The 23442-nt window shown below is 41.4% G+C and overlaps 2 protein-coding genes across 7 annotated transcripts in view; one reads left to right on the plus strand and one right to left on the minus strand.

Moving 5' to 3' along the window:
- Positions 1-20324, plus strand: part of FNIP2 (folliculin interacting protein 2) — a 135160-nt gene extending 114836 nt beyond the window's left edge. For all 6 annotated transcript variants that reach the window (XM_045087001.1, XM_045087116.1, XM_045087088.1 and 3 more), the window contains 3 exons: positions 9938-10138; positions 14498-14613; positions 16570-20324. In XM_045087001.1, coding sequence (XP_044942936.1) covers positions 9938-10138; positions 14498-14613; positions 16570-16648 — 396 coding nt within the window. In that variant the 3' untranslated portion in view covers positions 16649-20324. The remainder of the gene's footprint in view (positions 1-9937; positions 10139-14497; positions 14614-16569) is intronic.
- CUNH4orf45 (chromosome unknown C4orf45 homolog) overlaps positions 12113-23442 on the minus strand; it is a 98179-nt gene continuing 86849 nt past the window's right edge. The window contains exon 5 of the mRNA XM_013048286.2: positions 12113-12356. Coding sequence (XP_012903740.1) covers positions 12309-12356 — 48 coding nt within the window. The 3' untranslated portion in view covers positions 12113-12308. The remainder of the gene's footprint in view (positions 12357-23442) is intronic.

Below are 23442 nucleotides of genomic sequence, written 5' to 3' on the forward strand. Positions count from 1 at the left end.
TGTGTGTATATATGCATGTGTGTGTTTGTGGACACACATGTTCACACATGTATAAGCATGTACATGGGGTTGTGATGATTAAATGGATTTCTTATTGTGAATTGTGATTTTTTTTAAAGTTTTTGAAAAGAAATACTGATATCTGGGTATTGCCAACTCTAATCCAAAATCTTATTGATTCTCCTCCTTCCAGTAACTACAATACAATCTTATTTAAGTTCCCCTTAACCTTCCCAACTAGAATTCTTGCGTCCAGTTTTTCCTCTTCTAGTCATCTTGTTCTGTGCCACAGAGGGCTCTTGCTAACCCCTGAATATGATCATTTACTCTTTTTGCTCTAATGGTTTCCTATTCTTTTGAGATGGTAAAATATAAACTCCTTGGCTGGAGTTGCCCCCAAGTAGAACTTTACACCCGCAGGCTCCTTAGCACATTTTACCACATCTTTGTTCTGTTTCCGGTGTTTTTCTAGCACTAGGGCTGCAGGCCTCTGGAGCAGAGAAGGGAGACTTCCTTTCTTTTATATTCCCAGCTTCTCACTGTGTGCACCTACAACATGCTCAGTGATGTTAACTGACTATTATAACTGACTATCCTACAGACCTGTATTTAGGAATATGTGTTTGTGGCTAAAACTGTGATGATTGGTTTATGTGTTTTTTCTAAAGAAAGGAGAAATGGCAGCTAGTCTTTTAAAAGTAGAAGGGAAGAGTAGTGTGTTTAGACATGATTCCTTTGGCTCTGTGTTCATTTTCTTTATGTAAAGGAGAGTAAAAAGCTTATTATAGGTCACTCAGGCTTCAGTGCTCTTGCATTTTGTAAATGTTAGACACATAGCTAATTTTCATTTTTTCTTAAATGTGTTCACTAATGCAAAGTATTTGGACATCTATGCCATTCTTTGTAAAAAAAAAAAGCTATCAACCCTCTGCATTTTATTTTGGAGTCCTGTGCATCATCACATAGCTTTAGTCTGATGACTCTTTTTGACCTTGAGCTCCTTTTCTGGACTTTAAATTGTTTCTTTTCTCAGCAAGTGACAGGCCTGAAAATAAAGTTGTGCCCAAGGTTGCACACTGTATCTACAAGGTTGTAGGCTGAACTTGGGTGTCAGCCTGGTAATGACAGCCACAGGCACAAACCCACGGAAGGTCAGATGTTTCCTCTGTAGCCCCTCCTAGATCACCTCACGAGACCCTCTCCTCCTTCCCTCTGCTAACTCTATGCAAAGTCTTTAATCTTTAATCTTCCCTCTGCTAGATCCCCGTGTCTTCATGATGTCTTTGGGCTTCCCAGAGCCCTCACCTTGGTATACCTCTTGGGATCCCTCAGCAATGTCTGTGGTCCACAATGATTGATTTTTTTCTCTTCTCCGCCTCATTACAACCCTTAAGCCTTCAGCAACTGGCATTGAATCTGTTTCCAAGAGAAAATAAATTCTGGTGGAGAAATGCTTACAGAGTTATCATAAGATCATATAATTTTTCTCTTCTGGTATTTTCATATGTTAACAGTCTGTTTGATATAAACTAGAAATCTCTGTTGGTGGCATGTCAGGTGGTCTGGCTGACTTGTTTGGCCAAAAATGAGGCAGGGAGCCTGAACATGGGTTTTGGGGAAGAGAAGGACAGTCATGCCTTGGAAATTTACTTCCTATCAGAAAATACTGTGTGCTAGATGCTGTGTTTACAGCCATGGTCAAGGTCTGAGGTGGGAAAGTTCCAGCACCATGTCGTGCTGCTGCTAATGGTGCACCTCCTCTCTAAAACTATAGACATGATGGGTGAAGTAGTACCATCCCACACCAATTTTTTCTAATACCTGTGCATGAAGAAAAGTGGAAATCCTTTTGTGGCAGAAACAAATCAAAATCAAAGCCAGAACAACCCTGGCCTTCTGCGGTTTCAATCTGGATACAGGTCCCTAGGAATTGGGTGCTGAGTTTCTAAGATCTACTGAGGATGAAAGATGTGGTCTCATATGCATATGAAGCTTGGGACCGGGAACTGAGCCCTTTTTGTAAAGTCTGGAGCTTCAAACAGTTATTCTTCCATAAAAAGGGGATTAGAAAACCAGCCATGAACAGTGAGGCAGCAAAGAAACAAGTTGGAAACTTGGGTGGGAGAAAGTAAAGTCACCCATGAGAAATCAAAGCCTCAGACCCATTCTATGAGTAGGTTGGAGGTCCAGATTTATTCTACCCAAGTGACTTGGGAATCCCTGCCCAAGAAATAAATGTAAAATTCAGAAGCATTGAAACCTCTAGGACTCTGGCGGAAGGAAGCACACCGGACACTTTCATAACCACCAGCTTATAAGACACTTTTCCTTATGAGATGCTTTTCCTCTTCTCCACTTTAAAATATTTAGTGACTGCCATTGAGCCTGTTTCCAAGTGACACACAGAGTACATAAAACAAATAGCCACAATAAGATGGGCTCATGTTCAGAGATTACAAACCATGTATGAAGATATCGTGATGAGGAAGAGTAAGCAAATACAAGCTGGACAATTAGCGCTCCCAGAACAATCTGAAATAACCATGAAGTCACTCTGTTTAAAATGGTTCCGGTCATAAAAAAGAAGGAATTGGAACTTTAATAAAGAGATGGGATGGTATGGTAAGTGATATCTAGATTTGTAAAAGGACTAAAAGGAACTTCTAAAAGTGACAATTATAGCCATTAGAATTTAATCCCACAAGGGTAGGTTGAAGAGCGGAGCAGATTAAATACCGCTGGAGAGAATTAGAATTTGTGACACGAAGGCTAGGACAAGAAAATTTTATAGCATATTCAGAAAGTGAGAACAGAGAACGCAAGGAAAAACAATATTTGAGGAAAGATTGAGTTTTTCAGTTGAAATAAGCACGCTGACTCCCAAGTAAGTGTAAATACAAACAAATCCAGTCTTAGGCTATAGAGAACATCAAAGACAAAGAAAACTTGTAAGGAGCCCAAGAGAAGATATGGCACCTGTCCTCAAGGAGATTGAAATCTGTTATGGGAAGTACAAAGTCAATAAGCAGTAAAAACAGTACAGTAGAGTCTCCTGTAGGCACAGGACAGGCATGGAGGGACTTCCTGGAAGTGGTGTCTGTACCAGGAGGTCAGTAGGGGTAAGCATGTGGGGCCAGGGAGGGTGCAGGGAATCACTTGACTCTCAGGAAATCCAAGATAACTTCTGGCTGATCGTTGATGAGCATCTTCTTAGCCCGCGGGTGGAACTGACCTCCCCAGCACAGGAGTTTCTCTCTGTACTGTTTCTTGGTAAAAGTGAGGTTAGGAAAGTCTAGATGCTGAGCAGTTAGCAAAAGACAGTATTCTACATGATTTTATAGATGAGAAGAAGTGTTTAAGAATGGTGAGTGATAACCAGGCTCCTTTTCTCTGAATGAATGGTTTCTCTGAATTTCTCTGAATGAATGAAGGGTTTTGTTTTTTTTTTTTTTTTGGTGTTTTGTTTGTTTGGTTGGTTGGTTTTACTAAAACCAAACAAAACTGGTCAGCAGTCCACATGTGGCTGCAGTCCTTATATGTGGCTCTCATCCATCCAGAGGTGGGGTGGGCTGGCCCAGAACTGTGTTATGTTGCTTAGGTCTTCAGCTCCAGGGTGGTGGAGGATATGGTGAAGCAGGTGGGCCTTCACTTCTAATGAGGTAGAAGAATAAAAAGGGGGCTCTGAGGATGTTTATCCAAGAGCAGGTACCGAGAAGGTGAATCTCACTGCATTAGTCATCCCAATGTCTTCATAGGACTCCTGAAAGGCCTCACTTGAAGCTGTGCGAAAGCCAATATTACTAAGTCATGGTGCTGTAACAGAATGGTGGAGAATCTTTTTGAAAGGCATTCTGTCATGTGGTATCCTCTTATTCAAGTTCAGTTTAATAAAGTTACAGAATGTACCAGAATTATCTTATATAGAATAAGAAATTGACACTCAAAATGATGCCAAGGAGTCTTATGTTTTATTCAGAATATTTCAGAGAAAAATAAAAGATACAGGGAGATGCTTCCAATCTCCTGAATCATAAATCACCTGCCCCTGTATGTTTGAAAGAGGCTGCTCAGTGGCTTGTCCCTGGTAATCAGACCCACCTCGATATAACCAGTGTGCACATTTTGGAGCTGGTTATGAGGACAGAAGTCTGTCCACTCTCCTGCGGTCTGCAACACACATGTGAGCTGGACATCTCTGAGGACTGATAAAATGTCAGCTCAGAGTATGTATTGCACAGTGCCGACAGTGTAAAGATGGGGAAGTTTCTTAACAAAATCTTAATAGAGGCAACTGTATTTTCTCCTATTTTGACATTAAGTTGAGACTGTCATTCACACTGTTTGCAGTCTTGTCTCCTAAGGGATTTCCACCCTGACAAGGTCCTAGGATTTCAAAGTAGAGGGCTTGGCAGACTCACTGAGCTAAAAGTTGGAAATGCTTGCATGAGTTACTAGTTTCTATTTCTGACATACCAAGATACTTAATAAGCTCTTACATTTTTTTGTCCTCAGTGTTTCTGTCTGTAGAGCAGTGCTGTGTTCCTGGCCGCCCCACAGGAAAAATGGCATGATGAATTAATAACTAATTATAGGAAGCATATATGTGATAATGGTATTTTCCTGCCCTTAAGTTAAAAATAGGTGATTACATGAAATGTTAGTCATTTAAACATGGTACATGGAAAAGAAGTAAATTAATAATTGCGCAGATGACTTAATAGGAACTAGTCTGAATCCAAAAATAAAGAAATCTGCATAGAGAATTATTCAACAGAGCCAGCACATGTTAGATACTTAGCACATGCCTAGCATTTTGTTATGTTCATTTCAGAGGCTACAGAAGAAAAAGTAAATGTGATTTTTTTTCCTTGAGTTACTTATATAATCACTGAGTATACAAGACAGATGTGAAATCAAGAACAAGTTAAGACAGTGTGATTAAATGTCAAAATGCAGATTGCAGGAGCGCCTGGGTAGCTCAGTCAGTCAAGTGTCTGCCTTCAATTCAGGTCATGATCCCCAGGTCCTGGGATAAAGTCCCGTGTTGGGCCAGGGAGCCTGCTTCTCCCTCTTTCCCCTCATGCGCTCTCTCAAATAAATAAACTTTTTTTTTTTTTTTAAGAATGTAGATTTGGGGGACCCTGGGTGGCCTGCTCTTTAAGCGTCTGCCTTCAGCTCGGGTTATGGTCCCAAGGTCCTGGGATCAAGCCCCTCATCAGGCTCCTTGCTCAATGGGGAGCCTGCTTCTCCCTCTTCCATTCCCCCTGCTTCTGTTCCCTCTCTCGCTATCCCTCTCCATTGTCCATCACTCAGACACCCCATCTCGCCCCTCTCTGCTTCAGCAACATTTTTTTTTAAGATTTTATTTATTTGAGGGAGAGAGTGAGAGAGAGCGTGAGAGTGGGGTGGGGGACAGAGGGAGAAGGAGATCCCCTGCTGAGCAGGGAGCCTGATATGGGGCTTGATCCCAGGACCTTGGGACCATAACCTGAGCCGAAGGCAGACGCTTAACCAACTGAGTCACCCAGATGACCCCAAAAGATTGAAAAATTTAGAAGGAAGCAGGGAAGTATTCCAGGCACAGCCTGAGCTAAGAGGCAGGAGCCCTCCCAGACTAGAGAAGGGGATTCTTAGAGAGTCCTGGAAGTAAATACGTATAGGTGAATGTGGCCCACACTGTAAAGAGCTTTAAGTATGGAAAAGAAAAAGTTTGAATTGGACACCTGAGTGTCTCAGTCGGTTAAGCATCTGCTTTCAGCTCAGGTCATGATCCCAGGGTCCTGGGATCAAGTCCCACATTGGGCTCCCTGCTCAGTGAGGGGGAGGGGAATCTGCTTCTCCCTCTGCCCCTCCCTGCAGCTTGTGCACCCTCCCCTTCTCTCTCGCAAAAATAAATAAAATAAAATCTTTTTTAAAAGAGAAAAAAAGAAAAGTTAGAACTTGGGTGTTTGGGTGATAAGTGCTAGAGTAGGTTTTTAAATTAGCAGGTTAGGCAGAAGTCTTGTTTATGTAAGCCAAGGTAGTCTATTTTGTGTACTCAGAGCTCTGATCCAGAACCCTGAAATTGGAATGTCCTGGACATCTAGAACTCCTGGAAAAATATAGACCCATAAATTCCTAGTGGCTGTGAATTAAACCAGACCTAATCTGATGATTCAACAAAATACAATAGCCCAAAGATATTTGAGAAACCTTTAAAGACCTCTAATACAAAGCCTTTCATTTGTCACTTTATCTTGAAAAATCTGTACAGGAAAGTAGATTGGATAAATGAGATATTGACAGAGTGGAACTCAAGAAATGACTGTTTCTAACTCCCCTAGAGCAGAGCAAGGCAAAAAAGATAATTGGCTTATGGCGGAGACTTCATTCCTCTGACAGAGATTGGCTTTCCACCCTGACAATCGCCTACAGCTCTCTATTGATCTCCAGGTTTCCCTCATCCTCCAGTCTCTGTTAGAAGTTTCTCAGTTGTCTGATCACGTCGCTGAGGGAGGCATGGACATGGAGGCTGCTAGCAGTCATGTGGAAGCGGTGGTAGGAGGGCCAGCAGGGACAGAAGGGCTGGCAGCTCTGCCTTGCCACCTGGGTCGTGGGTGTGCGCTCACCAGGGTGTGGGCACTTGTAAGGGCGAGAACAGGGCAGCACTTTTGGAAGTCTCAGATTATGGAGAATGTAGAAACGTACTGCAGACTCATTCTTTTTTATGTTCTTACTTATTATTTTAAGATTTTAAAAATTTTAAGATTTAAGATTTTACTTATTATTTGTGAGACATTAAGAGGACAGTGGGAGGAAGGACAGAGGGAGAAGCAGACTCCCTGTAGGGCAGGGGGCCTGACTTCGGACTTGATCCCAGGGTGCTGGGATCATGACCTGAGCCAAAGACAGCCGCTTAACTGACTGAGCCACCCAGGTGCCTCTGCAGACTCATTCTGATAAGAGAATTTAATGAACTCTGTGTACAAGAAACTTACCTTGAAATTAATTCTCTTCAGTTTGAGAGAGAAAAGGAAAATTGATAAATAACAGTGTCCCTAAAGTCGGTAAAGCTTTCAACCAAACAAGCATTTTAAGGGAAGTGACTGTTTTAATATTTCCTTCAGATTTTCATTCCAAACTCAAACATCAGAGGTCCTGTTTAATCTCAGACACTAATTGTTGGGAGGAGAACTGTTAAAGGGGTAAATACATGATGGGGCCTTTTTGGTTTTCTAACATTTAGTCAAACTAACAAAGTGCCCCATACCCCTTAAGCTTTGTTCGCTTGTTTTTAAAGATTTGTTTATTTGACAGAAAGAGACACAGCAAGAGAGAGAACACAAGCGGGGGGGGGGGGGGGCAGGGGGAGGAAAAGGGAGAAACAGGCTTCCTGCTGAGCCTGATGTGGGGCTTGATCCCCATGACCTGAGTCAGAGACAGACACCCAAGTCTGAGTCACCCAGGGGCCCCTAGGGTTTTTTAACATTAAGAAGAGGAATCTTACTAAATAAAATTACTGCCCACTAAATAAAATTACTGCCCAGCTGGTAGCTATCCATACTCTATCTTGATTTTCTTAAGATCCACAGGAGGCCAAAGTCTCCATCAGGATGCCGCCCTGCCTCTCCTGCCCTGTTTTTTAGTTTCTGCACCCAAACTCCAAGCCATAAGGATAGCAGATCAGGCTTTTAATAGGTGTTTGAATCATTCAGTCTTAGGTTTTACAGCATTTCTTAAAGTACTTAATTTCTCAAAGGTACTGTTCCATGTGGTTTACTACTGCTGCTCCGTGTATATATTTGTGTGGATCCTGGTGTACATGTGAACTTGATAAAATTGTGAACTTAAAAAATCACCCTTACAGATCCCACTGTTAATTACTTCTGTAATTAAGATACAGCTAATAAGAAAAGGCCAGGATTAAAAAGAAGCCTACATGCAAATTTTTTGTATATTGTAGTTCTGCATGTGCCTTAAAAGTAGAGCCTTTCCAAAGAGGAATTTTAAATTGAATACCAGGGCATAGGGTGTGTATGGGTGTGTGTTTCTCTGATAAATTCAAACATGGTCTTCTGGATCTTAGAGTTCTTTAAATTGTAAAAGCTTGTAGACTGACCAATAGACCAAATCATAAGCCAAATCTTTTTAGTGGGGTTTGCATTTTCTTTGCAAAGATATATGTTAGAAATCTTCAGAATCATTGGAACTTAATTAAGCTTCAACTCTCTGACCTCATAGAAGTTTAGACCAGGTCAGGGATGGACTACCAGTAGCTCACCCCTTAAATTATAACTAAAGTAGTTGCTCATGATATTTTTATATCTTTTTTTGCCTTGACTAATTTACATTTTCCTTTACTTCCATCTTCTTTTAGAAAGTGTTTGTTCTGGGGGCGCCTGGGTGGCTCAGTCAGTTAAGCATCTGTCTTCAGCCCTGGTCATGATTCCAGGGTCCTGGGATCAACCTTCTTTTCTCCTCTTACTCTGTCTGCTGCTCCTGCTGCTTGTGCTCACTCTCCCTGTCTGTCAAATAAATAAATAAAATCGCTATTTAAAGAAAAAAGAGTGTTTATTCTTCAGTAAACAAGTAAGTAGCTACTAAATGACATGGTTAGATGGAGACATTGGGTTTGCCCAGTGGATATATTCAGGGAGTTCTGTGTTAGATATGTAGTAGTCTGAGACTGGGTCTCATGCTTCAGGTATTTCTTTTAAGGTACTCTTTAAATGTTTGGCTGGTTCTTCTCCGTTCTAAAGAACCTGAAAACATAGAAGTCAGCAATACCATGCTGTGTTAGGGAATGCAGGGTGCTCATCATCGCTGTCATTTGCTCATACTTAACCTGTCTCATTTTAATTTAGTAACATTTTTCAAATGCCAGGCCCTGTGCTAGGAGCTAAGAATTCAGGCAGAAAAGATGCAGGTCTCTCCTTCAAGGAACAGGCTCACAGATTCCCCACGGTTTGTCTCAACCCTTGACCCCTTTGTCTTGAGTCTTTTCTCTTTGATCCAGTGATTTAAAAATGACTCATTCTCATTTTTCACGTTCAATTTCTTTTTTAACATTTCTTGTACCCATTAAGTTTCTCCTTTTCAAATAATTGAGCCAACGTCTCTGTCCCTTTGTGTTATCAATATCTGGATCTGCAGCCTTCTAAAGTAACTCATGTTTGGAGAATCCTCCATCCATGACCTCCCCAGTGAGCCACAGTACCCTTATTCCAGGTGCTGGTGATAAAGCAGTTACACTTTGATCAGTTTGAGGACATTAATATTTGTTTGTTGGTTGGTTTTTTAAGGCCTTTTCCTTGATCCCATCAGTGTTTACCCTGTTTGCCCTATGTCACAGTTCACTGGTACTCAACCTGCTCTATCTGTAACTACGGAGTTACTAAGAATTTTGTATTTTAAATTACTCCTCAGTAGCCATTGTTTGACCTTTTGGACTCCTCTAGATAAATTAGTCCCCCATCGGATTTTAGTTGGTTGTTTAGAGTTGATTTATGTATGACACACATGGTCACTAAGTAAATAGTGCTCAATGATTAAAGCTCAGACTAAGCTTGTTTTGGAGAAATGGCAATAGAATCCTACAGCTTATTCTAATTTTCTCCATTTTAAAAAGAGAGTGCAGTCTTTCAAAAGGAATTTTACTATCCAGGAATGTAGGGAGGGCATGTATCTTTTCACTTTTCTGTGAACATTAACAACATTTATAGTGTACTTCCTGGGTGGAAGGAAAAAAATACCAGTTAAATGCAATTTTTATCACAGGAATTTCAAATGACAATTTGATGACACTCCTATTTTAGTCCCTATAACACTCTCAATTTCTGTAGCTCCTGCTGGCAGCTTATGAAGGGTTAGGCTAATATTAAATTACAAAAACATTCTGGACATTCTGAGTGCCACTTGGCAGTGCTGTGGAGAGTTGACCCCCTGTGTTTGTTTCCAGCATCCAGTGCTCGATGAGCCGATTGCCGAAGCAGTCTGTATTATTGCAGACACGGACAAGTGGAGTGTCCAGGTAGCCACAAGTCAGAGGAAGGTGACGGACAGCATGAAACTGGGCCAGGATGTCTTGGTCTCGAGTCAGGTGTCCAGTTTGCTTCACTCCATTTTACAGCTCTACAAGCTTCACCTCCCTGCTGATTTTGTAAGTATTTGTTCTCATATCACCAAAGAAAGATTGTTATAGCACTTCTACTGGTACTTTGATTATAAAATCACAGACCCACATGTTTTGTTTTTAGTATGATTGGACATTAGCATAACTAAAAATAGAACATGCAACAGAACACCAGCCGATGGGATAGATTTCAGTAACAATAGCTCCTCCACGAAACAACACACAGTGACATGGAAATCTTTTTGAATAAGGTATATGGTGAAACAAAAGAGGTTTGGGGGAGGGGATCAGACATAAAAGGAAATTTAAAATCTTCCTTTGGAGAACTCATTAGTTCTCCTTTATCGGACTGACATAAAGCAAGTGAGTTTCTGAAGGGATTCTAGTTCCTTTTGTTTAGGGACTGTTCCTATAATATTGTTAAAGCTAAAATGGAAAAATGGAATATCATTTGTATAAAGACAGTTTTGAAGTATTATACCCATAGAAGATGGTATCGGTTGCTCCTTTTCAAATCGAGTTTTATTTATTTATTTATTTATTAGTTAAGATTTTATTTATTTATTTGTGAGAGAGAGTGCGCATGAGAGGGGAGAAGGTCAGAGGGAGAAACAGACTCCCTGTGGAGCTGGGAGCCTGATTTGGGACTCGATCCCGGGACTCCAGGATCGTGACCTGAGCTGAAGGCAGACGCTCAACCAACTGAGCCACCCAGACGCCCCTCAAATCGGGTTTTAATTTCACTTCATCACATTATATTAAACATAGCAAATAGAACCTGTAAACTCCTAGGAAATGATTAACCTCTCTCCCCCCACCCCCGGCATTGGAATGAATATATAAAACAGATACTTTTCAATATAATATGTGTGTGTGTGTGTGTGCATGTGTATGTGTGCAGAGAGATTGAGAAAAATATATTTTGAGAGGGTGGGAGAGAGGTCTCAAAAGTGGAAGAGAGACTCAAGGGCAGATAGCTAGGAGAAGCTAAGTGAGCTGTCCGACTTCAGGGATTTGCGCTAGGTGAGAGAGTGCCCACCTTCTCCATTCATTCCCTCCTGCACTCAGTTGCCCTCTGCAGTATACCCCCAGACCAGGGTATCCATTACCTCCCTTCTGGCCTCCACAACAGATACAGAGCTATTTAATAACAAAGGAGGAAGCAGAATATTAATTACCTACACTAATTGCAAATGGAGTGGTAATTTTCCTGAAGTAATTTCCCCACATTCCTCAGAAAGTCAAGACTTCTGTGGCCTTCAAGAAGGTGCTTTGAGGGCGCCTGGGTGGCTCAGTGGGTTAAGCCGCTGCCTTCGGCTCAGGTCATGATCTCAGGGTCCTGGGATCGAGTCCCACCTTGGGCTCTCTGCTCAGCAGGGAGCCTGCTTCTTCCTCTCTCTCTCTCTGCCTGCCTCTCTGCCTACTTGTGATCTCTCTCTGTCAAATAAATAAATAAAATCTTTTAAAAAAAAAAAAAAAGGTGCTTTGAGATACTGTGTAGTTGTCATCTAAGTGGTGGAAGTGTGTCACGATAGGGAGACCCCCTCAGCGCAACTGGGTTGAAGTATAGGCTTTGCCATCAGTGAGTTGTGTGATGGTGGGTGGTCCTGAGCATCTCTGAACCTCAGCTTTCTCACTTGTAAAACGAAGATAGTACCCATTCGACAAGCATGTCATGAGAATCCTTTGAAAATTAAGTCTGAGATACTGCTTTTTAAAAAACTGGCAAAGCACTCTGCCAATATGAGACACTCTAACAGCCAGTGTACACAGCAGTGGCCTGTGTGTGGCCTTTAGAGTCCAGTAGTCTAGGGTCAAATCCAAGCTCCACTACTTTCTGTGTGACTTCTCAAAGTCTCCGTTTCTACATCTAGAAAGCTGAGGAAATGATGTAGCTTATCTCAGGTGGTTATGAAAATGAAATTAGATGATTCAGGTAAAGCACTTGGAATGCATTACATGTCATGAGTTCTCAGGAAACAACTACTATTAGAGTGATTGCTAATAGTTAGTTTCATGAAATAATTTTACTGGCTGTAAAGACTGACAACAGCTTTTCACCAAAATCTTTTATTTATTTGGGGTTTAGACTGAAGCATATTCTTGAAGGACCTCTGTCCCAAAGGGGTAATGTGAGAAGCACTTATGGGTTATGACGACCTTACTTTTGTTCTATATTTGCAGGCACTTTTTCTTCCTAGTAGCAAGCTGCATCACGCTGATGTAGAGGCTGAACTCTCTTTTTCTGTAAGGAAAGACAGATACATTAGATTTAATACTTTTTTACTGTTATAAAATTTGCCAAACTTTCATATTTTATTCTGTGATACATAAGTCTTATAACATAGCTACATTTGACATCTTAGTTATCTAGGCAGTAAATTGCTATAGCTAATCCTTTTTACTTCGTTTGGGCAGAAGTGTGTTTGGCCACTTAATACTGTGAATGACTTATTTAACCTGACAAAACCGAGGTCAAAGAAAATTTCGTCTGCGGTTTGAAATTCTCCTTAAAAAATCACTTGAATGAAACATGACTAAATGACTATTAGAATTTTTAGTATTTTCAAAAGGAGAAAGTGGCTATTTAAAATTTCCGAAGTTAAAAATTGAAGAAATCCATCTCAGGAATAAAATGCCAGGAAGGGAAAGGTAGAACACAAAGCAGTTCAATTTGATAATCAAACCTTTTATAAAAAAAACTCTGAATGATTTGATTTCAAGTTCTGTATAGACCAGTGTTCTCTTTATTTCCACATTACAACATACGGTGTCCATGGGGATGATGAAAACACCATAAATTAACCATTTAAAACAAAGGATGCCATGTAATGTGAAAGTTCTTTTTAATATTTTATAACACCTTATTAAAAACCTTGTATTTACTTTATAAGGAACTGAAACTGAACAGGAGATCCTTTTACCACTTAACTCTGTTTACTTGGAGGAACATTTTCATGAAAATTGGTAAAATCCTGCTTGTTTTGATTATTACTCTTAGTCACTTACCAGTTTTTTCATCCACTCAACACAATGCATTTAAGATTTTTAGCCAATGAAAAACTGAAAAGATTGCCTCTTGAATAGATACTTTTTTCATGTCACTGATCAGCCCAGATGGTCAAGATCAACATTTTCAAATGCATCTGTTAATCTTTTTACCTTGAAAATAACAGGCATAATGGTCTAGAAGAAAATTATGTATGATGGAATTACCCTTGCCAAAGCCATCAGGTGTCTTACTGAAGATGCTTGGATGGCTCTGCCTGCCAAATGCAAAAGCATTTGCCTCTGGTGAAAGACACAGATGGTTGCTATTCTCTAAAAAATGAAGTTGGACATAATTCCAAGGGTAGAGATGTCCTGAGAATAATTGCCTTTTCTTTATTGTTATTAAAGACCTAGTTAAAATATACTCTTGAGAGAAAAAGAAGATTTAAGGTAACCTTGTTCCATTTACTCTACTGTTGAGGATGCATTTTGCCAAAATAATGTGAGCTATAGGAAAACAACAAAGATATTCTTTAAAAAGTTATTTATAGTAGCAAAATCTCAGATTGTCATGTGGATACATAAATAATGGTAATTCACATTCTCAAAAATTATTTAATGATAAAAATTACATTGATAAAGATTTATTAATAACATGGGGAAAGGATTATTACAAGGTTTTTAAAAAGTAGGAGATAATTGCACTTACAGAATGATTTCAGCTGTGTTAAAAGTGCTTTTTTTAAAGATTTTTTTATTATTCATTTGACAGAGAGAGAAAGGGCACAAGCAAGGGGAGCAGCACACAGAGGGAGAGGGAGAAGCAGGCTCCCTGCTGAGTGGGGAATCTGATGCGGGGCTAGATCCGGGACCTGAGATCATGACCTGAGCCAAAGGCAGAGGCTTAACCAACTGAGCTACCCAGGCACCCTGTTAAAAATGCTTTTTTTTTTTTTTTTTGTCAGAGACAGAGGGAGAGAGAGCGAGTGAGCACAGGCAGACAGAGAGGCAGGCAGAGGCAGAGGGAGAAGCAGGCTCCCTGCCGAGCAAGGATCCCAATGCGGGACTCGATCCCAGAACCCTGGGATCATGACCTGAGCCGAAGGCAGCTGTTTAACCAACTGAGCCACCCAGGCGTCCCTAAAAATGCTTTTTTAAAAAGACTAGCAGATATGTATGAAAATCTTGTCATTAGAAAAAGTAAGCTGTTGTTTTATAAAAAAACCTTTTCTTCTACCTACCAGTGGTTTGATGTGGTTTATAATTTTCAAGTGTACTGGGAAGGAATGCGATTATAGCTGTGTCCTTAGAAATGAATTAAGAGCATTCCAGCTCTTAGAACGTTGGCAGAGACTTGAATCCCAGCCCTCATTGTGAATGTTATTGGCTTCGCAGTGCATCATGCATCTTGAAGATAGACTACAGGAGATGTACCTGAAGAGTAAGATGCTGTCTGAATATCTTCGTGGACACACACGAGTCCATGTGAAAGAATTAGGTGTCGTACTGGGGTGAGTGCTGTGAAGTGCCACTGTTTCCCCCGTGATAGGACTGACCCCAGCACTGCACCCACTGACTGACCCACTTAGCCTGTCTCACCTAGAACCCGTGGTCCTGGTGCCCCATTGAAATGTGTGGGGTTCATGAGATTTGTGCCTCTGCTGCTTTCCTTCTTCATATCTCTGATACTGGGGTTTCATACCTGCAAACAAATGCAGAGTGCTAAGCGAGTGGTAGTTTATGTTAGTCTCCTCTCTGGATTATTTTATGCTTGAAAGTGAAAAATTTAATCCCTTTTTGCTTGCCCATTTCTAGTCATTTAGGTAAGATGTCAAAGGCGCAACCCGTCAGACATGCAGCAGAGCTTGGGTTTATATTTTGCTCCCTGGAGGAGGCAGGGCAGGCCTTCTGGACCCTCAGGGGCCACCTGCATGTCCACAGGGTGACTGTACTTTCCCCTCCTTCATTAGAATCCCCTTGGGAAGGGAGACGTGCTGATGTGATTGACAGTGTAGGTCATCTTCCAGAGGGTCGGGGTTTGGCCATACCTTCTCTCAGAGAAGAAATTCTGACTTGTTACTCTCTGCTTAATGTTTCAACAGAGAACTAACAAAAAGACATTGTGCCCATGGGGAATTGACCCCCTTCCCTGTGATGATGACTCCCCTAAGAAAACATTGTGTATATAGTGTCAACCTTGAAATTCTTTATCAAGCCTGCTAATCAAAATATTATTTCAAGACTCGGGCCTTTGCATTCTTGTCAGACTTTTCATATTTCACACCCAGGATATGACTTACTGCATTGTTTGGCTCTTGGCATTTCCTGTCATACATTTTTTTTCCCATACTTTATTCAAAAAAGTGTTTTTCCCTTTTGAGGCATTTGCTTTTGCAGTTAACTTGCAATGTGTATTTGTTGCTGTTGTTGTTAGTTGTTGCTCACATCTCTACCAGCCTCAGCCTTGAGTCCTGCCTCACCAGTTTTCCATTGCCCCTGACTGGCAGGTGTCCATCAACACTGTTAGAAGGATCCTAAGGATTTATATACCTTCGTGGTCTCTCGGTCCTCTTGGTACATTAGTGAGGGTCACACCCAGCCTCGCTTTTGCCCCTTCCTCTCCTAGGCAGAACCAGCAGCACAAAAGGTACTAAAGAACTTCTTTATCTACCCTGAAAGGAGATCTGTAGGCAGCTTACTGGAGAAAGCATCGAAAGTTCCATGAAGTAATGCCAGCTACCTTTTTAAATTTTATTTTTGATTTTTCATTTTTGGAATTCAAGGGGAAAAAAATAGGACATATTTCACGGACTGAGGCAGTCCTCATTTTTTTCAGGACATTTGGCAGCGTTGAGCCAGTGACCACGCTGTATCCGCCTCTGCTGTAAGAGAGGTAGCCCAAGCTGCATCCCTTTGATGTTATGATTCTCTTGACTATCTGTTAGTGTCACTTTGCTCTCAGAATCTTGTAGCTCAGATGCTTAGTGAGGATCTAAATTGTCTAACCTGTTGAACAAATTCCCAAGTTTATAGAAAAAACTCTCATTTTCATCATTTTCCTAAGCCTGAGTCTAGCCTAGGTGCAGAATTTCAGTCCGTGTTCCAGAGTGCTGACTGGGAGAACGAGGAGATACTGGAGAAGACATTAGAGTACAATGCAGTGATGTTGTCGAGGAATATAGAAACGCTCTGGGCTTCATCTGGGTGACTCCAGCTGTGCGAAGAGCAGCTTTGTGTACCCCCCCCAACACACACACACACCCACCGCACACCGCACACCTGCATCCTTCTCTGCATCGTCAGGCAGTGAGTGGTCACTGGGAGATTGTGTTAAAAGAATAGTTTCGGCATCTTTCCACCTCTTTGTCATAGTTTTAAGCAAGGATCTGGCAAGCTTGGTACCTAGCAGTAATACTTTGCTGTAAAATCATGCTATTTTAATATTCTTTTCTTTTTTCACTATTCAGGATTGAATCCAATGACCTGCCTCTGTTGACTGCTATTGCCAGTACTCATTCTCCTTACGTTGCGCAAATACTCTTATAAGCTAAAGCTCAGGACAGTTCTTCCTTGGAAGAAAAAAAAATCAGATTCTCAACCGAAGGTGAAAGGAGTAAGCTCTCTGTGACGTCAAAAGCATGAGAAGAGCAAACAGAAACAGTCATTCCACCCCTTTGTTTTGTTTTGTTTTCTTGCTTTCAAGCGGATGCTTCGTTGGACGACTTAGGTTTACTTGACGTTATATCATTTGTGTTTTTCGTGAATACTGTTTGGCCTTTTGTTACCCACGAATCAACAGAGAGAGTGACCTTTTTGGTAGGAGGAAACAAACACTACAGTAAACACTAAGCTGCTGGTACAGATCACCTTGTGTGTTTGGGCAGAATGACAAGGGAACCAGTGGACATACCATTCCAGTAGGACAACATTTCAGAATTTAAGCATGAGCTCTCCAAAATGGAAGCTTCATTTTGCAAATGAAGCAAATGGAAGCTTCATTTGCTGTCCTAAGAAGACAGTCAGAGCAAGGGATTCCAGGGCAGAGTTTGCTTCTTACAGAAGGTGAAAGCAAGCAAGCCGCATTGTGCCATCTTCCGCTCCGGTGGCTGTAGACATTACTGCCTGGCAGAAAACAGGAAAGAGGATCGACTGTTGGGCAGAGGGTGCTTTAGGGACCCACTCTTTCCACATCTTGGAGTTTACCTTGTTGCAGATGCAGCCACAGGTAGGTTAGAGACGGACTGTTGGTGCAATAAACCCAGGAACCAATGTAGCATCTTAATCTTATCAAGATGTAGTTCAGAGCAGCAGAGTGCACAGTCTGATACCATATGTTTTAGCCTCATACTTTAGAGCTTTCAGCAGCCTTTTTAAGAGAGGCCATTTACCAAAGTTATTTCTATAAGCTCAAGAGTGTTTCTCTTGCTAAATTCTTCCAGCCGAAGCCACTTTCTTCCACAATAGTTAATACAAACGACTGTTGGTACTTTCAGAGGCACAGCGGGCCTAGCAGGAAGTGAACCTGCAACAGTTCAGGACGGCTAATGAAAGAAATTGGTTTGTACATCTACCAACAATCCATAAATGATCTGTTGTTACATTATCATCTCTGTGCCTTCTAACCCATAAGTCCTTTGCAAAACACCTCTCCAGAAATTAACTCACCCGTGATAAAATCTGCCGAAATGATAGATTGTTTATTAGCATGGTTCCGTTTTTCAGAAACCTTAATGTGAAAGAAACTTTACTTGGTTTACTGGCCATGAACCCTGGCCATGTCAGACCACGTACTGACGTCCAGGGTAAGGGAAAAGACTTTTCAAAACTGGATTGTGAAAAGACCGGCGCTAATCTCACACATCAGAACATTGTTAGCCCCTCACAGATCTTGAGTACAATTGATTATAACCAGGCTCTGATTTCCTTTCACTGTCGTAGAAATTAATTCCGGTCCTTCTCGTGTACCCTTTTGTACCTAAGATTATGAAGTAACGTCCCTTTTAGGGGTTAGAATGACTTCAGATTTTTTATTTGATAAAATTCAGATTCTGAACACCCAAGTTCCATAAATGTCTATTCTTTTACACATGCAAGTTAATTGTTTGAAAGAGTATAGAAGCAGTACCAATGGAGAAAAATAGGTGTAATAATTCTTAAGGAAAAGGTCAGAACTGCTGCCTTCCCTTCTCTCTCTCTCTCTCTCTCTCTATGATGTGAACTGTAGGTGGGTGCATTAAGGCTCTTAAGATCTTTGCTTTTTATTTTACGCCTTTCTTTTACAGGATTGAAGTTTTCTGTCCTTTTTATGTTTATCTTATTTCCTCTAACATCTGAGTTTGGGGTTTTTAAGTCTCCAGCTCCGTGACATCACTGCTTGCTGGTGTGGGACACAGAGAATGAACCTCACCTCTGGCTCGGCTCCCTCATCATTTGTTTCTCATTATGTGTGAATAAATTATGATAGCTGATGTTACAGCATTCCCATCTGTACCGGTGTAGACCATTCCCCTCATCTCTCTTTCCCCTTTCCTTGTTTACATGTTTTGAGCACTTTCCCTCATTCACCATTTTCCAGGGATTCATAGAAAATAACTAGAAACAAAACTAGTTTCATTCAAAATGTGTATGCATAGCGGCATGTTAAAAATTAGACCCATGTAGGGGAAATTGGGTTTAAATGGCTAATTCTAAACTCCACACATAAAAATTTAGCCCAGTCCTCTCAAAGCCTGAGAAAATTTAATTTGCCTCTTAATCTACTGTTCTAAAACTCTCTCTCGGAAAACATCTATTGGAAAACTACAGGTGGGTCACATGTGGGGGTTGTCTCAGTGACACTCAGGATTCTAGTCAGAACCTAATCCTCACATCTGTTGCCTACAAAAACAGACCAGGAATGTTGCTGCTCTTTTATAATCCTCCTTTAAATAACACTCAAGTTTTGTCTTAAAATTCAACCTCTTCCTGAAAGTGGAAAAGAAAAAAAAAAAAAATCTCATGGAATTGCGTTCAAATACACCCACACACACCACCCGGTGGCTTCATTCTGTTGTAGCCCAAGAGGCAAGAAAGGGATCCCGCCTTCTCCCAGTGCCCACCTCAAGAAGAAAATTAAAATGAAAACAAAACAAAACAAAACGAAAAGAGAAAACTACCTCAGTTGACAGGATTCCACCTTTAGGGTTTCTTCAACTTTTAAGTCTTACCTGTTGAGTGTAACTTTTGTAGCATCTTGCTTTTTTAAGCAAGCTAGTGAGGCATGACAGAGCAGAAGTGTGTAAATGTTACTGTGATGGACCTCTTTCTAGCATGTTGCAGTTTTATTTTTAATAGATTGACGAGTGATATGAATGTAAAGATAATTGTGTATGTTTAAACATGACAATGAAAATTTAAAATGTAGCTTCCATACTTGTGCATAATTCCAAAGTATTTTATTTTTATCAGTGTTAAATAGCTTTTTGTACAGGCTTCAATCCATTTTTCTGAAGTGTGCTGTTTTTTAATAAAAGTAACTATAATCTTTTCACATCCCATGGAACTGCCGTTTACACATCACAACTTTTTAAACTTACCATATTTTTCAAAAGTAACTTTTTTGGAGGGAGGAAAGTCCCCGCTTGCTAAGTGATACTAAACTGTTGTTTAGGCTCTTATAATTAGGTCCTGAGATTTTATAAAAAATTTAGTCTGTAGCTTTTTAGGTTATTCATTAGAGTTGGTTGTACATAAAAATAAAGAATATAAAGTGACCCTAAAATTCTTTTAAATGTCTGGATTTTCCCACTAATATGTACTTTTGAAAGTATTTTGTTGATGCATACTTTCACCATTAAATTGAAAAATTCTTTAGCTTCTCTTGGTAAATGTGAACCATTTGTTTTTTATTGTGCTGTGGGGGAAGGGATATTTTAATATAATATTTACCTAAATCAAGCAGCCCCCTCTGAGTGTTAATTTTTAAATGTCAAAATTTTGGTGACCATATATCTTCGGAGCAAGATTGCAATATGTTTAAATTTAAGTGGTGTTTAAAAAGGGAAAATTCTGGGATTTGTTATTATTGACGCTCCAGAAGACAAATTGATAGGACTTTATATTTTTGATCAGGTAAATATCAATGTCAATGTATAGAAATTTTTTCTTAAAATTTGTTCTTGTATTATTTTGATCCATTTTTCTGTGGCATTTGGTGCAATAAACCTTTTGAATTTATCTTGAAGATCTTCTCAGTACTGCATGTGACTTGTTTCATTTAATCTTAGCTCTTAAAAACTTAAGAGGTCTCATTTCCATTAATTCATGCTGAAATGAGTAGTTATATATGTCAGTGATTTTCAGCAGGGTTGTCTTGGAAGTATAGGGACATTCTTGGTTAGCATAAGGGTGGGTGAGAGTCACTGGCACATAGAGGATGGGGGCTGAGGATGGTAAGAGAAATGTCTTGGAATGTATGGGACACCCCCACAGAGTGAGGAATTGTCCCCCCTCCTGCATGACTTTTAAATGTTCTGCTGGGCATTCATGTGGGTGAAAAAGCTGTATATAATTATCTAAGCTAAGAATTTAATTCTGCTTTACATAAAAGCCAAATGTGTTTTTCACATGATTTTGATATATGCTGAATTTTCCAGGAATGCCACCGTTGTATAAATTGAGGGAAGGTTTTACTTTGTAATAAGATTCAGGGTTTTTACAAGAATTAACATAAACTTGGAAAACGACATTAACAACAGCTACTGTATTAATGAATTTGAGTCATTTGTATATCCATCTTTGCTTGTAGCATTGGTGGAGACTACATATAGATGCAAGCCTCTGCCTGCTTCATTATATTTTCTATTCTAAGCTAGTGTTTCAATGTCTCCTTATTAAAATATATTTTAATGTTATTTTATAAATAGTACATCTAGGGCATTATGTTGATTTATTATAAATTATGTGTGTAAGGAGGTTATATTACTTATGAATTTTATTTTAGGAAAGTAAGGACATTATATAATATTTGCTATGTAAAGGATGAGATCATCCATATATATAGTCTCAGGAAAAAAAAATGCTTTTAAGTAGAACTTTTGAAACATATATAATGCCATACTGAATTATGTCATCTCAAAGACTATAGGAAGAAGTAACCTTCGGTATTTCCAACTCCTTTTGGATTAAATGAAAATTTCAAAAGTGTTTTCCATATTCCCTCAAGCAACTTTAAAAGTATTGCATTAATAAAGAACTTAAACACACACACACACCACATTGCTTTTTGGTTCTGTGGTGCAGGGACAGTTTTGTCAGGAGCTTCATACATGAGGATTAAACTCACACTTGAATGAGATAGGTACCGTGATATTTCAGTTTACATGTCAACTTGGTCAGGGCACGGTACCCAGATATTCGGATCGAACATGAATGTGGAAGTTGCTGTGAGGATATTTTTTAGATGTGATTAATATATTTTTTTAATTTTTTAAGCTTGATTGATACATCACCTCCTTTAATCCTTATCCGCTCCCTTAGCATTCAACAAATATTTAGATGCTAGGCACTGGTTGAAATGCACAGGACAGAGGTGGAAAAAGCAGTCCAAGTGGGGTCTTCCTGGTAGCTGAGGGGGTGTCTTCCTGGGGTGGGGGGGGTGTAGGGTTACAGACAAAGCACCTATAATAACATCAGTGCCTGTGGCAGCTACAGAGGAACTCAAAACCAGGTTGGAAGACAGAGGGGCACCTCCGGGGGGGGGGGGGAGTGGGAAAGGAGGTTGCTCAAAATGGGCCCCATGTTAGGTTTTTTTTTTTAATTTTTCCTAAAGATTTTGTTTGACAGAGAAAGGAGAGAGCACAAGCAGGGGGAGTAGCAGAGGGACAGGAAGCAGCAGACTCCCAGCTGAGCAGGGAGCCTAACAAGGGGTTCCATCCCAGGACCCGGAGATCAAGACCTGAACTGAAGGCAGACACTTAACCTACTGAGCCCCCAGGCATTCCCCCACCCCCACCCCAGGCCATGTTAGGTTTAATCAGGACCTGGTTTTCAGTGAGATGAAGGTTCAGGGAAGTGATTGACAAAAATGCTGTTTCTCCAGAGTGTTTGCTACTTGAGGACCGACTCCTGCTGGGCATTGATAGCCACAGAGGGCTTCAGAGCTAACCCGTCAGGAAAGTCACTTTAGAGTCCTGCTAAACACTGTGCTTCCCCCCAAGAACAAGTGAAAAGAGCAATCATCCCCTGACCCACAGGAGGGAGGGAAAGCCCGGGAGAGTCACACAGCCAAGAGCCACAGCAGGGTCAGGCCGGGCCCATATATTATCTGCCTTCAGCAAAACCATCGAGTTACAGGCCTCTCTCCTGCAGACCCCTGTGTCCGACCAGCAACCCTTCTCCCCTCCAAGGTCTACTCCTGTTCTTAAGGCTCCGTTCTGGTAGACTCCCATCAGTTAGCAAGGCTTGTGCGCCAGGCACAGGTGGTGTCTTTGGACAGGGTGAAGGTCGCAGATGGGCTGCCTACTAGCTGTGGGACACACTGGAAGAATTTCTCAGCCTCTCTGGTCTCGGTTATCACAGCTGTGAAGTCAGGGTTATAATAGCTTCAAGCTGCTCTAGCGTCCTGAGGATCCAAATGGATACCGCGAAGCCTGCAGCGCCATGCCTCTGGCTCGCCTGCTGTGCGGGCAGGGTTCTCTCCCCGCAGGGGGCACAGACCTGAGGAGTCCAGTAGGCTGAGGGCCAGCGCGGGGCCAGGCTCACAGTCCTCACGGCTAACCTCAGGCCTGGCGCAGAACCAACCGAGGAAAGAAATAGAGAAGCCAGGGAGAGGGGGAGGGGCTCCGTGACGCAAGGCGGGAAGGCAGGTGGATCGCGCAGAGACCCACGCACAGTCAGGCGTTCCCGCCCCCGCCCTAGTTTGCTCCAGGGCCCCAGGTCGCGCTCTGCCTGGGGGCCTGCGAGGAATGCTCTGGTGGCCGATGTGCAACTCTGGCCCCAAGGTTTTCTTGAAACCTGAGGACTGCTCTCATCCTGCAGCTCCCTATGGCAGACTGCGTCCCGCCCCACAACCCCAGCTCTCCTGCCTTGGGCCAGGAAACTGGGGGCGATGGGGGTGGTGGTGGGGTCGTCCGCCTCCAGAGCCCCCGCCCGCCTTTGTCCCCTGAGGGCCGCCGTGGGGATCCGCGATATTCACATTTAACTGAGTAGATTTGGAGTAAAGCAGATTACCCACCATTATGTGGGTGGGCCTCACCCAGACACTTGAAGGATTTAAGGGGTTGATGTCGCTAAGGAAGAGGGAATTCTACCTGTGGACTGCCTTTGGGCTTGAGCTGCAACGTCACTCTCCAGCCTGTTGG

Source organism: Mustela putorius, unplaced genomic scaffold (genome assembly GCF_011764305.1).
Source record: "Mustela putorius furo isolate JIRA1106 unplaced genomic scaffold, ASM1176430v1.1 tig00000056_pilon_pilon_pilon, whole genome shotgun sequence".
Taxonomy (NCBI): domain Eukaryota; kingdom Metazoa; phylum Chordata; class Mammalia; order Carnivora; family Mustelidae; genus Mustela; species Mustela putorius.